This window comes from Simochromis diagramma, unplaced genomic scaffold, assembly GCF_900408965.1.
Source record: "Simochromis diagramma unplaced genomic scaffold, fSimDia1.1 OVJJ01000802.1, whole genome shotgun sequence".
Lineage (NCBI taxonomy): Eukaryota > Metazoa > Chordata > Actinopteri > Cichliformes > Cichlidae > Simochromis > Simochromis diagramma.
Genome location: NW_024387492.1, coordinates 14,922,595 through 14,940,089, shown reverse-complemented (window position 1 = coordinate 14,940,089; position 17,495 = coordinate 14,922,595). Strand labels below are relative to the sequence as shown.

The 17,495-nt window shown below is 38.3% G+C and overlaps 2 protein-coding genes across 4 annotated transcripts; one reads left to right on the top strand and one right to left on the bottom strand.

The window, feature by feature from the left end:
- Positions 1-100: 100 nt before the first annotated feature.
- slc35a1 (solute carrier family 35 member A1) lies at positions 101-7,186 on the top strand. The gene is made up of 8 exons (XM_040016933.1): positions 101-298; positions 540-720; positions 3,098-3,257; positions 3,733-3,885; positions 4,042-4,108; positions 4,327-4,503; positions 4,589-4,723; positions 5,295-7,186. Exons 1-8 carry the CDS (start codon positions 274-276, stop codon positions 5,426-5,428), a joined length of 1,032 nt encoding a protein of 343 aa, XP_039872867.1. The 5' UTR covers positions 101-273; the 3' UTR covers positions 5,429-7,186.
- On the bottom strand, positions 5,839-16,439 carry rars2 (arginyl-tRNA synthetase 2, mitochondrial). Of its 3 annotated transcripts, none has more exons than XM_040016924.1 (20): positions 16,091-16,439; positions 15,895-15,968; positions 15,686-15,788; positions 15,095-15,178; positions 14,880-14,980; positions 14,249-14,304; positions 13,788-13,871; positions 13,615-13,691; positions 13,264-13,422; positions 13,028-13,134; positions 11,984-12,079; positions 11,739-11,799; positions 11,099-11,175; positions 10,460-10,584; positions 8,549-8,616; positions 7,902-8,011; positions 7,608-7,703; positions 7,448-7,522; positions 7,257-7,336; positions 5,839-6,267 (listed from the first exon to the last, which is right to left on the bottom strand). In XM_040016924.1, exons 1-20 carry the CDS (start codon positions 16,124-16,126, stop codon positions 6,191-6,193), a joined length of 1,746 nt encoding a protein of 581 aa, XP_039872858.1. In that variant the 5' UTR covers positions 16,127-16,439; the 3' UTR covers positions 5,839-6,190. The 3 variants fall into 3 exon arrangements, with proteins under 3 accessions (XP_039872858.1, XP_039872859.1, XP_039872860.1); XM_040016925.1 differs by having other exon boundaries at positions 7,273-7,336; positions 16,091-16,436; XM_040016926.1 differs by lacking the exons at positions 15,686-15,788; positions 16,091-16,439 and having other exon boundaries at positions 15,895-15,931.
- Between the last annotated feature and the right edge of the window lie 1,056 nt (positions 16,440-17,495).

Below are 17,495 nucleotides of genomic sequence, written 5' to 3'. Positions count from 1 at the left end.
GAGCAATTGTCTTTATTCTATTGAGCAATATTGTTATGGTCAGTTTGACGTCAATGTGTAGAAAACAAACGCACCATTTGTAAACTCGATTTACGCTGCATTCTGGGTAATACGGAACGAATGACGACACACAGGAGCTGGGAATAAGATAGAAAACGGGTTTCACGTGCTGCGAGCGGCATTCCCCCACTGACTGCATGCTTGCAATACGCATTGTTTTGATGATATGTACCATTAACGACATTATTACTTCTCCATTCACTCGGACGGTAGATGAACGGAGCAACTATGGCCAACGGTGAGTTTACTTGTTAACACAAGCTAGCACAACTGGTTAATGTTAGCTGTAAGACCCCGTTTGAGCGACAAAAACATTAGGTAGCAAAACATTAAAATGCAAAACCGAACAGTTTACAGATAAACTGTCTAACCGCGTCGTTTCTGCTCTTAAAGTAATTATTAAAGCGGTCGCTAATGTAGCTTTATACCATTTTGTGCTACGAGCGGTAGCTAATATTTTCTCCCCTTTCTCTCCTCAGAAAATGTGAGCGTGATCTTCAAAGTGTACTGTCTCACGGTGATGACACTGGTGGCAGCGACCTACACAGTGGCACTGCGGTACACCAGGACCATTTCAACAGAGGAGCTTTATTTCTCCACAACTGCAGTGTGCATCGCCGAGGTCATTAAGTTAGTGCTGAGCTTGGGGATGCTCACAAAGTAAGTGTTTGAGGCGCTACCCGCTATTTCCTTAGTGACCACAGAATGTAAGGTATGGAATTAAGAAACCCACATGACTGGCCAATGCTGGTTTGGACTCCGCTTTCCCTTCAGAACCGTCTTTATTCTTCACGGCATTGATTCAACAAGTTACTGGAAACATACCTCGGACATTTTAGTCGGCTGCACATCACATTTCAAAGTTGCTCTATTGGATTGAAAGCCGGTGACTGTGGAAGTCATTTAATTGCAGTGAGTTCATTGTCATGCTCAAGAATTCCGTTTGAAACGATTTGAGCTTTATGACATGCCGTTGGAAGCAACTTTCAGAAGATGTGTACAGTGTGGTCATAACGTAGTGGGCACGGTTGGCAATAACGTTCAGGTAGGCTGTGCTGATGCTAAGGGGTCCAATATCCTCAGTCTAAGCAGGATATATCCAGGCTTTCATGTTGTTTATGCCAAATTCTGGCTCTCTCAGATTCATAACAGGAAACATTTTTCCTTGTGTGTGTGTACGTGTGTGTGTGCGTGTGTGTGTTCAGAGACACCTTTTCCAAACTTTGGCTCTAATGAATGGGTATTTAAGTTAATGTCTCTTTCCTTTAAGCTTGAGGTAGTCTGGCCATTTTTCTCTGACATGTGACTTCAAACAAGGCATTTTCGTTGATTTTTTTTTTTTTCTTTTTTGAGGCATTCTCTGTAAATACAAGAGATAATTGTGCATGGAAATCCCTTCAGATGAACAGTTTCTGAAATACTCAGACTAGCCCGTCTGGCACCAACCGCCATGCCATGTTGAGAGTCAAGTAAATCACCATTCCTCATTCCTCAGTTTAAAGTTGAGTAGATTGGCTTAGTTGTGGTTTCCAAATGCACTTGTTGCCAAGCAGTTTAATTATCTAATAAAGTAATCAGCAAGTGTGTGTGTGTGTGTGTGTGTGTGTGTGTGTGTGTACATAAAAATGTTTCTCTATAAATCTTTGTATTAATAAATTAAGGTTGCCTAGATTGAAATTTCATTTGATAAATAAGCCAATAGATTTTGTCTAGTACTCCCTAAAAGTGGACAATAGCCCAAGAAATCTATTATCAGAATAAGAGACACAATATAAGCAAGAGAGAGATGATACTTCAAAGAGTCCTTAATTTAAATCTAAGGGCTATAGATCTTAGTTTTAAAAATAAACATTTTTTCAAAACCTTATGTTAGGGCAGAGCTAGCAAACTTTAAATAAACCTTTTAACATCCCAGAGATAATTAAAATTGAAGATGTAATAGATGATGCTTAGCTTCATTAAGAATATGTATGTGCTTTTACCTAAAGATAATCTTCTTTGCCACTCATTTTCCGAGTAAATTGATTTATAGTTTGGTGTATAACATTTCCTTTAAACTTGTACCTTTTCAGCTCATTTAAGCCCAGTATTTTGCCTTTATACTTTTCATTTCATTTTGTCAGATTGATGCCAAATAATAAACTAAAGGCTGCCAAGAAAAAGAAGAGCAGAAATTTCTCACAAGTGACAAGTTGTAAAGAGACAGCAAAGAAGACTTTAATAATAGAAAAACATATTTAGACACATTGTAGTTCAATCTGTAACTTTATTTACAGAGCTCAGGTTCAGCATATCCAGACTTTCTTTGGGTTAGCTGCCTCAACAAAACCAGTCAAAGAGAAGCAGAGTGGTTATTAATGGTCTTTGCTTCATTTTCTTTTTCTATACCTAACTTTTTATACACAAAATGGATCCATGTCAGTCAGAATTTGTCAGAGAAACACAATATTGAGATTTATTTTTAAAAAGGCTATAAAAATATAAAGGTAAAACTGTATTGTGCTGCAACCTGACAGTAATATGGAAATTATATTAGCTTTTGTCCAAATGAGAGTGCAAGTAATCTGCACTACAAATAAACTGATCCGTCTTCTAATCTGTCTTCTATAAACTGCAATTCCTGCACTGTAACACATGACTGTGTATAAATTCCTGTTGCGTGCTTTCGTTTGTCAGTGCCAATAAAATGCACTATAGTAACTTATTACGTATAAACTGGATTTCTTCAAGAGAAATTCCAAAGAGTAATTGGAGGTGATTCTGAAAAGAAAATATGTGCCATTTCCAGTCTGAACCTAACTGCAGATTGTCTTTGTCATAAGTTGCCTTGCCATTGTAGCCACACAAATGGAGACACACCTTCATGACATACTAAGAGAATTGTTAATCTTGTTTCATGAATAAACCCTTCAGATAAAACAATTCATCATGTTATTCATCATGTCATGCAGAACATACAAATGACAATGGTTTCATCATTTACCAAAAATTTCTTCTTCGTCCATTCATCTGTTGTTTTTCACGTTTCCTCTCCCAGGGAAACTGCAAGTCTCATCAAACTAAAAGCCACCTTACAGGAACACATCTTCTGCAGCCCTAAAGAACTGCTAAAACTCAGCGTGCCTTCGGTGGTGTATGCAGTTCAGAATAATATGGCTTTCATCGCCCTGAGTAATCTGGATGTAGCAGTTTATCAGGTATTATGTGAATCTGGGTTTGACATGTGGCTCTTGTGGAGACAGTCCACGCCATCATTTACACACGTCTTGTTACACGCATTTAATTATATCAGTAGCAACTAAATTCTATAGATAACTGCTTGATAAAGTTTCCTTTTTGTTTTATATTTTTTAAGTACTTGGTATATTTTGGATCCAAGAAGTTTGATATCCTCCTTATGTCAAGTGGGACTTTCCCCTTATAGTCAAAGGGTTTGTTGCACAAGTATTTGTGACAAAATGAAGCTCAATTTATGTGCAGTTTATACCTCAGAAAGCATTCAGTAAATTGCATTTTTGACACATTTTTGAGAGAGATTTGTAGGCAGTGAATTTAAGATCACTTTGGCTTTTGCTTTTCAGGCTGAAATGCTAATAGTGTGCAACATATTTAGGGAAACTAATTCTACATCTATGTGTGAAGTTATAATATTTAGTTCAAAATCCTTTTTAGGTCACCTATCAGCTGAAGATCCCGTGCACAGCCTTGTGTACAGTGCTCATGCTGAACCGCTCTCTCAACCGGCTGCAATGGTTTTCCGTCTTTATGCTCTGTGGAGGCGTTACACTGGTTCAGTGGAAACCTGCGGAGGCCACTAAAGTTCAGGTGGGGCGGCATGTTACACCATCCTGGTTACTCAGTAAACCACTCTTAATTTCCTGTGATACCACTAGCAGTAAATTAAAGAGATTTTTAAAATGAATGTTAATCTACAAGCTGTATCATCTGTTCTGTAGTTCATTATTGATCCTTTTTTCACAGATTGAACAGAATCCTGTTATTGGGTTCATTGCCATTGCAGTTGCTGTCCTTTGCTCTGGTTTTGCAGGTAAGACCAGTGCTGATGATTTGACTTTCAGTATTGGCTTAACTGTCAAGTAAAATCCAGAAATACGTTTGGCAACTAAGAAAACGCCAACAAAACCCACAATCTGTACACATGCCTGAAACTGATAAGATGATATTTTCTCTAAAGTAGATGGATTTTACTTTTACTGCTGCTGTACTTTGAACCTTTGAATCTGACAGTCTGGTATTTACTTTAAGGTGTGTACTTTGAGAAAGTGTTGAAGAGCTCAGAGACATCCCTGTGGGTGAGAAACATTCAGATGTACCTGTCCGGCATAGTGATCACCTTGATCGGTGTTTACATGACTGATGGAGAGAGGGTCATGGAGAAAGGATTCTTCTTTGGTTACACACCTTGGGTGTTCTTTGTAGTATGTAAGTATGACATCTTGAGGAAGAAGTACCTTTCTTTTACTTTCCTTGTACCTTTTGTCTGACTCTGCTCTGCTTGTGCTTTCAGTCCTGGCCAGTGTAGGTGGCCTGTACACATCAGTGGTAGTGAAGTACACTGATAACATCATGAAAGGCTTTTCTGCTGCAGCTGCAATTGTCCTCTCAATGGTGGCATCTGTAATCTTGTTTGGACTACAAATAAGTAAGTTTCTCATAACCACAGTTTGAATCCAGCCAATTCATTAAGTAAGAGTATATTGTGGTTAATGATTTTTGTTCTTTTATTTGAACTGTAAACCTCTCTAGTACTTGATAAAGTAGTGGATCAAATATAGAGTAGATCACTCTTGGAATCAGATATTAAATATATAAACACAAATTTTTACTAATGGTCAAAATCGTGTTGCTTCGTCCCTCTTTTATCTGTGTAAAACATCCAGTAACACTCTGCAGATCCCACAGTCTCCTGTAACTTTCTAGAAAAGTTTTGAAAAGTAGCTTAAAGCCTCAATTATACTCTATTATTGACATTAACAGCTTAAAACACTGTGCACAGCAGCTTAGATTCACATAATTAAAAATATTGGCAACAGTCAGTGCTACCTTTCAGCCTCCTAGCATGTTTTTTCCATTTTGAAACTAACAGAAGGTTTGACTATGTTTTTATATGAAATGATTTGGTATACACCGGCTTTCATTAAAACCATTAATCTTCCTTTTTTATTTTTTTTAATAATGGAAATGTCATTTTGCTTTTTTACCCTCCTGTGCAGCTATGACGTTTGCCTCTGGAGCATTCCTTGTCTGCATTTCCATATACCTGTATGGACTTCCAAAGCAAGACACATCCAGATTAACCTGGAAGGATACAAATTTAGAAGACAAACAGAAACTAATTTCTGTGTGAGGTGCTGACTGACATCAGACATTTCTATGCTGGACCAGGATGAAGGAAGCCTTTCCTCATTTGAGGTTGGAGTTGGATCTGCTTTGTGTCGACGTCATCAGATGGAACCGTGAACTGAGTCTCTGAATACTTTGAAGAATCTTAGTGGGTTTTTTTGTTTTTATAAAAAGGGGGTGGGGGAGTTTGGGTTTTTTGTAGTTTTTTTTGGAAACTGCTTATAGCTAGCTACCAGTAAGCTCGCGAATCTATACCCTAACCAGTGAATTCTTGGAATTGGAATCCAATCTTCAGCCACAATAAGTAGCATAAGAAGTTCACTATTATGCTCCCTGTGTGGTTTTTTTTTTTTTTTTTTTTTTTTTTTAAATTGGGAGTATTATATTGTCTTTATTTTATTTAATAATCCAGTGTTAATAATTGGTCTTTAAACTGTGCAATACGAGTGACTTAACTCCAAATCACTTAGTCCTTACTCTGAATGTGCCCAAATCACAGACTGCATGCATAATCCCCCCCCCCCCCCATCTTGTTTTATAATATTTTTTTTTTGTTTTAATCACTTCAGTGTTGTCTCGTAATGAAGGTAATTGTACAGTTTTTATTAGCAGAGAAGTGTTTTTCTGAATACAGACTAGACCCAATCCTACGGACTAGCATAATTTTATTTTGACAATATAAGGCTCTGTTTTTAGAATACAAATCAACAATAGTTGCAGCACTGAAAAGAACACTGACACACAGCGATGCGGTTTTTACATTTTGTTAACTGGTGTGATGCCCAGGATTCTCATCCCGTTGGCCAGGACTGAGCATGCTCCGCTGAACAGTCGTAACCTTGCCTGTGGATATGAGGAGAATGAAGCAGTTTTCAGGTTGCAAAACTGTTGTTAGCAATGCCCTTACATATGTAGTGACAGATGTAACAGTGACTGCAAATACAATCAGTTCTCGCAGGGAAACAAAGAGATCAGTATAGCATATTTTAAAGACTCATGTAGTGATTCACATATTTGACCGGCTACCAAAAGATGGGGATCATTTGGTTATCAGTCAAATATGTGAATGAGTTGGACTCTAGAGAGAAGACATCAGGAAGGGTATTAAGTGTGTATTTAAAAAAAAAAAAAAATAAAAAAAAAAGCCAAAATATGTGAGGCTACTGTGTTGATCCCTTGATAATAAGGTAGCTTTTTACACTTTAACATTTGTCAGGCTTACAATTGCACTGACAAACCTAAGTATCTACCACTGATATTAGTATAGACCATCTATGTTGTCATTATGCTGATATCTGTAAGCAGTGCTCCTACTATTAAACAGAAATTCTATTGGCTGACCAATGTTTTCTACAAGCAAACACAATGTTTGATTAGTCAAAGAAGAGTCCCGTGAGGGGTAAGGCATCTTTAACTTTGTCCAAATTTCAGCTTTGAACCCCACTAATAAGCACTTCTGTTATTCATTTTCATGTAATTTTCTTGGTATAAATCTCTTGGGTATTCTTGCCAGAATGTAGCTATAATTAATTTTCTAGACCTTTTAAAATCTTGAAAAATTTCCTAAACAGTCAAATCAGACAGTAAATGCCCCTCAACCTGTCACCTCCTCAGTACAAAGCTTGTGGTGCATGTGACTGCTAATTTGGCAGTTTCAGACAATGTCCCAACCAGTTTCTCTTAATATGTTCATGTGTGAGAAGAACAGGTTGTTGCATAAGAAATTCTAGAACCATGCATTAAAAGGCTATACAAAAATCAACTCCATTGTGGCTGTTCAATGTAGTATTTTGGCAGGTTTAAGAGGAGAAACAGGTAGAAGTTTGCTTAACTCTGTTTTCTTTGTACCTGTGCAACAGCCTCAGGGCTTCCTTTTACCGGCAGCTCTCTGTGCGCTGAAGCAATCAGGTGGCTGGAAGACACGAAAGAGAGTAAGGACACACCTCTGTACATATTTACTACTAATGTTAACTTATGACTGTAAGGGCTTGCCAAGTAGCAAGACTGGCATCCTGTCCCTTACCACAGCTTCAGCAAGAAGTTGACAAGGTGCTTAGGTTGCAGATCCTGAGCTGACTGGTACAATACCTCGTCATAACTGCAAATAAAGAAGGGACAGTGTTGTAAACGTAGAACAAATATTGACATTGACAAATGAACAGATGTTCAGAAAGTGTGCTTGCCGAAGGAGGTGCTGTAGGATGGCAGTACACGTCTGCTCAGATAGAAGAGATGGGTCGAAGGCAACTGCCTCTACACCTTTGTTTGTCTGCTTTAAACTGTAATAACAGGATTGTATGTGAATCACATGACAAATATCCTGTTGACCTTTTGGAATTAAGGATGTCAGACATGCATCTAAAGTGTGATGTCTTTCAAATGTTTCTGTTATTTCTCATTTTCCAAAATAAATGACTGAATAGATTAATGGATAGCGGATCCAAAATGAAAACTTATCAATACTAGAAATCTCAGACCTGCAGAGTCGAGCATGTGTGTACTGAAGGAAGACACCAGTGTCACCCTGAGCTTGCAGCATCCGGTCCCAGTCAAACTTATAGTCTGACTGCAGGGGGCCTTTGAAGTCCTAAAACACAGAGGTTTCAGGCACATTAACGCCTACTTGCAAAGTGCACAGAGAGGAGGAAAGGTGTGAGAAAGGTAATGCATCAACAGGACTTTACTGCTTAACTGATGGGTTTTGGCTCGTGATAGGCCCGATGAAGGCCAGAAACTAATGAAAAAATAAATAAATGTTGCTTTAATGCTAAAACTCCTGAAAGAAGGAGTCACCGCATCATCACTAAGACCGAGAAATGAAGCAGCCAGTGGTGGAATATTATACTTGACAGTGTAATAATCTTGTTTATTTTCTTTTGTACTATTGAAACAAAGTCTTAATTATTTAACAAATATGTGATTTACATTAGTCTTTTAGATCTTTATGACCACTAATTTTGAACATTTAGCAAACTTAGAATATCAGTTAATGGCCAATATGTTATTATCGGTCTGACTTAAAGACCTGAAACTCCCAATCATAACATTAATCACACACACAGATCAATGAATGAAGCTGCTGGTTGCTGAATACTAGCAGTATTTTTAAATAAAAATACTAAACCTGGATTATTAGGGCACTGATTCCTACTTTCTCTGCAGTGTCCTCTGGGTTTTCCAATTCCTTTGTTGCTGTGGAAAGATTTAAATTTAGTCAGTGACACAACAAAACAGCCCTTGTTCTGACATGTGCCAATCCCACAGTAATCATGGAATAAGTAAGTGTTGAGTCAACGATAAGAATGTGTCTCAGTTCAATAATATGTCACAATACATACCAGTCTTTGTACTTTTTTAAGGAGGCATTTTTCTAAAGACCTTAACCATCTACAAGTAGTTTCAGCTCTTATCAACTCTGACCAACGCCTTTTTTGGCATGTGTAGTTCATTGTGGGCGAAAAATGTGCTTAGCTGCTTACAGGAGGATAGATTTCAGACTAGGGATGGGTATCGAAAACCGGTTCTTGTTGAGAACCAGTTCCCACTGTTTCAATTTCTTTTTTTATTGTTTGCCATTGTTGCAAACGATTCCCTTATCGATTCCAGTCGCCCCGAATGACGTCACCACGTTGCGGAGCGTCATTTACCTGGCAGGAAACACGGCGCCTAAGCGGCTTAAACGCTCAAAAGTTTGGTTATAACTTTACGAGAACGGATGACAACAGGGCAACTTGCAATACTTGCAAAGTAGATATTTCATTTAAGGGAGGAAACACTACGAATATGCAAAAGCATTTGCTCACAAAACACGCGATGACCTTAAATCAATGTCGTGTTTTTAATTCCGCTCCGGACTCGTGAATCTCAACCCAGCAGCAGCGGTAACGTTTGCACGTCCTCTCCCGTTAATGCGGCAGGTCAATAATCAACTAACAGTGCATATTATGTTAGCGCGATCTGCCTTATTACAAAACCTGCCATTACTGTGCATTTAGGTGACCATGATGAGAGAGACAGAGTCTGGCTGGCTCAGATGCTGGCAGTTCTCGCTGCAGTCTACCGGTAGCGTCTCCTTTCAGGCCAGGATAGACGAATGTCACCGAGCAGTGACTAAGTTTGTGGTAAAAGGTTTGCACCCATTTGCCACAGCAGATGCCCCGATTTTGAGTGAATGTGTTTAATTGTGGGCAGGGACATTACAGGATATTCTTGTGTAATTGCTACAGAATAATTTATGTTATACATTGTTATTGCTACAGAAGAATATTTATTTTACATTTACAATTTTTTTCCCCCGGGGACCCTGTGACACCCCATGGAAGAGCCATAGGCTGTGGATCTCTTAAGGATCTCTTAAGATCTCACTGTTGGGTTTGTAAGGCCATGCTACTCCTAAATTTCTATCTTGTTCAAAGAGAAGATATAAAACAAAGTTCTAAGCTATTCGACCTTTGTGTTCTCCTTTTTTTTTAAAGAAAATAAAAAAGAATCGATAAAGAATCGAATCGTTAAACAGAATCGAAAATGGAATCGGAATCGTGAAAATCTTATCAATACCCATCCCTGCTCATCACGTAAAAATGTAAATCAAGCTCATTTTAGAGAAGAGCGCCATCTTCTTGTTGCAAAATGCAATTGACAACAATTACAGATAAAAGCAAAACTCCTGCACACCAGTCGATTGAGGACTGAAGTGCTGATTTTGTTTTTAAAGGCACATAACGTCTTGATGCATTCTCAATCATCCAGGTAAGTAAATCTCCAAAAGTTGATTCTTTTCATCTGGGCGTAGCGTTTTCAGTGGGAGAAATGTTTCGTCACTGATCCAAGTTTATAAGACTGGGGAAACCTGCAGTCAGCTGAGACTGAAGAAGTCACTTGAATGAGTGACGAAACATTTCTCCCACTGAAAACACTACGCCCAGATGAAAAGAATCAACTTTTGGAGAAAGGCACATAACAGTACTTAAAGGACACATAAGTATTTATTTACTCTTTTACTGTTATATAACTGCCTAATGTGTGACAGGCTTACTGTTTGATTGGCTCATGTTGTTGAGCATCCTGGCCCGAGCCTCGTCCAGCACGTCCTCCAGAAACACCACCTCACCGGCCCTGGTCTTCATGCCCTGCACCAGACCAAAGGACACGTGCCGACACCTAAAATCATGTATTTAATACTATTAGAAGCACTCATTTTAAGCACTTTATAAACTCATGATATGCATGTACATTCACAAATGTATCCTATTATTTTTTTCTAAGTGTAACTTTAAAAGAAAAAAAGCAATAACTACAAGTGGCAGAAAATTTAAGTGAAATGTGGAATAGAAGCCTGAAGTTGGCTTAAATATTAAGGCCAACACAAAGTTGCCAGCACCATCACACAGACATCATGAGACAGCAGAATTCCATTCTGTTTCTAATTACAACAGCTGCCTGTTTTGGGTGGGAGGAGTAAAGTAATGCTGAATCTATCTTCATTGAATTACAAGAGTGAAGGTGGAAATCCTGTAATTACTGAGCCGAGGTTTACTGTCATTCCAGCCTTTAATGCATCTTTAATTTCAAGTCTTTCATAAACATAATGTGCAAAAATACGATTGAGAGCTGACATTAATTCGTTTTCATTAAACCAGTGCATTATGGGTGAATTTATGTAATGCTACGTTACCCATCAGCCCAAGAGTGACCCATCGCAAGCAAGATCTGGAATAACTGGGAGAAGTGATTCTCTTGACTTTTATCTGTCTAGAAAAAGAAACATTTGAAATGTCAAGTTATTGAGTTACAATTTTGAGATAACTCCAAGCTTCCATAGAAAAGTCCTGCTAGTGTTTCTAATACAATATTTCATAATAAGTCTTATAAAGACTTTTTTTTTCAGTTTAAATACTGAATTAAATACAAAATATGAATATCATACAGACTAACCATAAACAGTTAATCTGCCAGTTGCTTTTCTCGATTATTTACTACTTGTTTTGAGAAAATTACCAGAAAATTATTATTTATTTATTTTTCATTAAAACGAAAGTCCAGGTGTATTTCTCAATACATTTCTTCTGCTTTTTTTAAAAAGCACATTAGACAAAGATTGCTTGGCTATAAGTTACTTAAATGACCAGTTGTGAAAGTAGTTTATTTTTCTGCTCCGTTTTCAGCTCAAAAAATTAACGGCAAAAAACAAAAATTATAATGCAGAAAATAAACTGGGCTCCATGATTATTAAAGTCATTCAATTTCTACCATCTATTCCTCGTCTGTTATTGGCATAAAGCAGCAGGCAAAAAAGAGAGCTTGGGTGTGCTTACCACATAAATCATCTCATCAAAACTGTACTTTTCCTTTCGGTTAATGGCTGCAGCGATATCTCTAAAACAGAAAATACAAAATAAGTGCTTATGGCGTCAAATCAGAGGGAGAGACATCATTTACCAGGTGCACTCGATTTTTCAGAGTAAAGCAGCTAACAGTTTCAGTGGGCTCACATAAACTTAAATCCCAAGGACTAAAAGCTTTCACCATTTTGTACCGATCGCAATTCTTGCTAACTAACCTGGTGATGTAGAGAGTCGTACCATCGCTGCGGAGCACTGTGCAGACGTTGGTCATGTCTCTATTGGGGGAAAGATCCACCACACCAGTGCCCTTCCTGTCAACAGAAAAAAAAATTCATTATGTCCAGAAGACATAGGGTCAGGCTCAGCTGTTGAATCTATGCATATGTTACTGTATTTCATTTTTAAGCTACTAAGCACTGAATCCCTACACTCCTCCTGTGAGTTCACGGGAGGGCAGACCCAAGTAGCTTCCAAACCCTCTGCCTTGAGCCGGTACCCTGGGCCTGATTCTAGGTTGTGATGCGGGTGATCCTGTACAGGAAAGGGTAAACTGGACCTTTGATCTTTTTTTCAAGTCAACATAGTGTGTTGTAAAAAACACTTCAACTGGCTCCTGCACAGTAAAATGAGCCAGTTGAAGTGTTTTGGTTATCTGATAGAGCTGGAAAAGGTGTATGGGGTGAGAGAAGTCTGGGCTTAGGTAAATATTTTAACAATATCATTATACAAGGGGTGGCATGTAGCAATAAACTGGTAGATAACTATGTGAATCTGTATTTTCTTTCAAATTTAATCTCTCTGCCTTCCAGCTTAACTGTTTTGGTTCAGCCGTTGCTCTCGTTTTTCAAAGTAAAGCTCTAAAAACCAACAGGACACAACCTGCTGAGCACCAAAGAGCTGGCAGACACAGGTGAGCACAGAGGAGAATGTATTAGCCAAAGAGCCAGATATTTCCCTGTAGAGCTGAACGAGATCAAAAACAGAGCTATAAAAAGTTCTGTGACATCTCCAAATGGCTCCAAAATGAATGACTGATGCATCGGGGGATCGACGACACCTTCACAATTAAATATATGTTATTCGCAGTTTAAAGCCTTGCTTAAAGATGGACACACTTTTTGCAAATAAACTTCCCCATCTGTTAAAATCTATTTGTATTCTGTTTGTAGGGAAGCTGAACTCTGACTAATCAGTGGCCTCTTAGCACATGTTTACTTGGTGTTAGACACACCAGTTACCAATCGAAGGTCGCCACATACTCAGATGTCTTCAGCAGGCCCCGGCTCTGCAGCTGCTGCACCACCTCCTGGGCCTGATCCTGGTGAAAGGACTCCCCGCTGTAAACGTCGAAGTGGACCCCCAACCGCTGGAGAGATTTTAAATCAATCTCAGTCGTGCTCCGTGGCAGTCAACTGTTAAACATTTTTATTTCTCATTTCAAGTTTCTATCTTTAGAGACTCAAGCTGTTACCAAGCTGTCTGGCAGCTTTCTAACCTCATAAATGTCCTGATACTCCTTCACTGTGATGTCTCTGAACTGCTGCCATAAGGAGACAACATGGCTCTCGTGCTGCTCCAGCTGTCTAAAGAAGTCTCTGGCAGCCTGTTTCATATCCTCATTGTTCTCTGCTTCTTTGTTTACTCGAACATAAACCTGCAAAGCAAAAGAAAAAAGAAAAAAAACAAAACACTGGTGCTGTTTAAAAATGCCTTTTTAAACAGCATTTAGAATATAACACTAAAACAACATCTTCTAAACGTGCAACTGAGGCTCATTCAGTGCTTAAATATAAATTTGAGAGTCAGAGAGCATCTATCGGGTCCTTCTCCAAACATCCAAACTCACTTCGAACAAATGCTGTAAGGGATTCTGTTTTAATTTTTCCGGACTTCCAAATTGCCCAAATCCAGCTCCCAGCAAACCTGAAATCCAAGACAGGTTACTTGTCCTTGACGTTTTAATAAACAAACAAACAAAAGATAATCCCTCACTGTAGAGTAATTTTCTGACCAACTCACCAAACTGCATCCCCCAGTCTCCAAGGTAGTTCATTCGAATGACATCATTTCCAAGTGACTGTTTAAGGTTAGCAATGAAGTTACCTGAAGATAGAGTTTATATATTTTTTTTTTTACACTTGCTGAAAAACTATTTGCTATTTAAGAATTTGAAAATCTAGTAATGACACATCGGGTCTTAATTTTCTTCTTCAAGCTAACAATATAAATATTTTGAAGATTTCCTGATAATTAAAAGGTAAAACTGTGCGGACTCACGGTTTAAAAAAAAAAAACTAAACTTGTTGCTCAAGATGACAAAATAAAAATCATTTTAAACCCTTTTGTGCACATTTTTTTAAATCAGTAATAAGTTCATTGGTAAGGCTCAATTTAATATGTAGCTCGCATGCATTTCAGTTAATAATAATAATTGTACTATTATTATTATTATTATTATTATTAGTTTAGTTTATACTCACCAATTATTGTGGACCGCAAGTGTCCAGCATGGAATTTTTTGGCAATGTTTGGAGAGCTGTAAGCATATCAACATATCAACTCTGTTAAGTGGATATGAATACACTCAATAGCTACATTAGCCACTTTTTCTTATTCCAAAGAACAAGGCGCTGGATACAATTCCTCAGGGAGTTTGGTCCATATTTAAGTAATGACATGACAGAGTTGTTAAAGATTTGTCAGCTGCACATCCACGTTGTTCTACCACATCCCAAATCTGCTTTATTAGATTGAGTTCAGTGACTGTGGAGGGCATTTCAGTGAACTCACTGTTATGTTCAAGAGACCAGTTTGAGATCATTTGAGCTTTGTGACAAGCTGTGTTATTATGCTGCCTCATTCTTACACTTAGGTTGAACTTCCATAGGTTGCCTTAGCCATGTTCACATGGCTAAATACACAAAGTTGTTGTAATGTGATTGGCTGATTAGATGTTTACACTAATGAGCAGTTGAACAGGCGTACCTAATTACATAGTCAGGGGGTGTACGTTAAAATAAGGGGGAGACATACAGAATCCTTCCCCCGTTTTAACAAAGAGGCCACATTTAAATTTATCGCCATATAAATAAAACTGAAAAACAAACTTACCTGTACTCCACTAACGTCGTTCCTGTCGTGAGAGTATTGAAAAGTTCACTATTTAACCCAAATTTATCATCCTCCCCATTTCCAAATGGCTCCAACAATTTCTGGAACAGATAAAGTGGAGAGGGACTGTGATCACAGCAGAAGCTGTGGAAGTTTTTTTTGTTTCATTTTGTTTTGTTTGCTTAAGCTGTCACTGTGTGAGTGGAAACTCAAACCTGAGCAAGAAGCTTGCGATTAACTTTAAAGTTGATAATTCCACGTGCAGCTGAGATGTGTTCCACCACATTGTCCTGCTTCAACTGAAAGATAAAGTGTGAATTACCTACTAAAAACAAATTAAAGCTTCATCTAATGTATATGAGACAAACACAAACTAGAACTCATTGAATTGAGAAAGATTAATTGTATAATCTGTAGCTACAGATTATACAATTATATGACTGTCTTGCAATGTCCAACTGTCATAAACACATGGTTACGGTGCTTAAAGGAACTGATAAACTTGGATGCACATGAAGCTGAAAGACTGGCCTGTTTGGAACAATGAGGAATGAAATAGATCGCAAGCAGTGAGAGCTTCGGCTACAGGCAGCTCAGCCTGTCACAGTCTTACAGTTCATGTCACAGGTTAGGCTTCAGGTTAAACCAGTCTGCTTCTTTAACTTCTTTGTCTGGAGCAAACAATTTCTTTAAGGGCCTCACTTTTAAGCCGCGGGTATTACCATGACCTCCACCAAAAATATATACATGCGGTGGAGTTACACGTGAAGAGGAATGGTGACTGTCTAAGGGTGGTTTAATCTCACCTGAGTGGCCAAGTTTTCTGTCTGCACCTGAATGTCTCCACTGGATGGTAAAATCCCACTGGCTCTCAGTGTTCCAATTAAAAGCCTGAAATCGGCTCCCTGCCTGAGGATCACAACTTTTTTTTAAAGTCTCTGACAAACAGGTGAGAGGACAAAACATACTTATAGCATCCTACAGGTTAGCAGTGAGCGACACAAACAGACTTAACTGTTTCTTCAGGACTGGAACTGCTGTCAGAGCTGGAATGAAAACATCCTCTGACTGCTGCAGCGCTCTACCCAGCTAGACATTAAAACACAACACCAGATAAACATTGTAAGTGTTCAATCACTGCCCTGCAGGGTCAAAACATGATAGCATTAGCACACAGGTTTGTGAAAATCTGAGACTCCCAGCCGCATTACCTTCTCCGCGATTTTTCTCCTGAAAAAGCAAGCCATGTTTTCTAAACACACGAACCAAACCTTAACTTAACCTTTATACATAAATTAAAAAAAACCCTTGCAGGGTGCTTTCACATTGACACATTGCTGCTGCACTTCCGTATTACTGCTACTACTTCCGATTTCCTCGGCCAATCACAGGCTTCGCTTTAGAAAATAGCGTAAATAAAAGAAAGGGTTTGTTCGAATTTGTTCTAGGCTGCTCCCGGTCATATTATGGCATGGAGAGGAAAGGGCGGACAATATGACTGCGGTTAGTTTTATCATCGCCAGCCATCTTAAAACGAGGGAGCTGGTGAATTTAAAAATGACCAACAACGCTCCTGCGGGAAAAAAAAGTTTTATTATTATTAATTGTAGCTTTTTATTGACTACAAGAGACAAAAGTTCAAGTCCCTGGATAAAATCTGTGCACTTGAGCAAGTCCTAAAACAAGAGCCGTTGAATGGAGGAGCTTGAGTCAAGTGTTTTTCCCTGGTAACAGAGGGTCCAATTGGCTCGAGAACTCACGTGACTTCAGTTTCATATCGTTAAATGCAGCTTTAAAGCTTAGAAAAACCTTTTTCCGTAAGTAACGAGTCGAAAAAATATATAAATCCTCACTAAAAAGATTGAGGGAAGGATTAAGTTATATTTGTACCGTTTCTCAAATTTATTGATAATCGAGATCTTTGGTGATTTTAAATGACCTTTAACAGGAGGTATGAAAATTAGAAATATGGAGGAAAAATAGTCCCGCGGATTACTGGAAAGTTTGTGATCTATTCCAAATACCATCTCTGGACGGAGAAGTTGGGTAATTACATTTCTCCATTTTTCGAGTCTTCTCATCTTTGAATTACTGAGGAGATAACATCCGATCAATATCAGGGCTTCTGCGTGATTTTCAAAGTCAAAATTGATGCTTTTTTTCTGAACTTGATGCATATAAACAAGACCAATGTCAAATTGATGCGTTAAATTCAAGCATGGAATACCCCACCATAACTAATATATAAACATACAATGATTCAATAATCCCTGCATCGCAGTGATTTTACTTCTTTCATTACCAAATGTAATTTTCTTTTTACTTAAGCTTTCCTGCTACTGTACTGCAAGATTTGCAATTTTTATGGCTCTTATTAGAATATAAGAGCCGAATTTTATTTTAAAAAAAACAAAACAAAACTTTTCAGCGGAATATTGTCATTTTGTGTTTAGCGTTCACATTTATTATCCTAATGAATGTTATCGCCCCAAGCCTTAAATACATTTACAGAACGTATGAATGACTTGAGTGTGGTTGTGGCCTGGGAGATGAGCAACAACTACCCCCAAGTAACAAATCACAATGGCAAAGCCCATTACCAAGTGATAGAAAGAG

Bases quoted from the DNA above. Each gene is read 5' to 3' on its own strand.
- slc35a1 (XM_040016933.1), top strand. From the start codon at position 274: ATGAACGGAGCAACTATGGCCAACG. The intron at 3,258-3,732 runs GTATTATGTGAA...AATCCTTTTTAG, and splicing joins TGGATGTAGCAGTTTATCAG to GTCACCTATCAGCTGAAGAT. The intron at 3,886-4,041 runs GTGGGGCGGCAT...CTTTTTTCACAG, and splicing joins CGGAGGCCACTAAAGTTCAG to ATTGAACAGAATCCTGTTAT.
- rars2 (XM_040016924.1), bottom strand. From the start codon at position 16,126: ATGGCTTGCTTTTTCAGGAGAAAAATCGCGGAGAAG. The intron at 13,692-13,787 runs GTGAGTTGGTCA...CTTGGATTTCAG, and splicing joins AGACTGGGGGATGCAGTTTG to GTTTGCTGGGAGCTGGATTT. The intron at 13,135-13,263 runs GTTAGAAAGCTG...AAATCTCTCCAG, and splicing joins AGTATCAGGACATTTATGAG to CGGTTGGGGGTCCACTTCGA.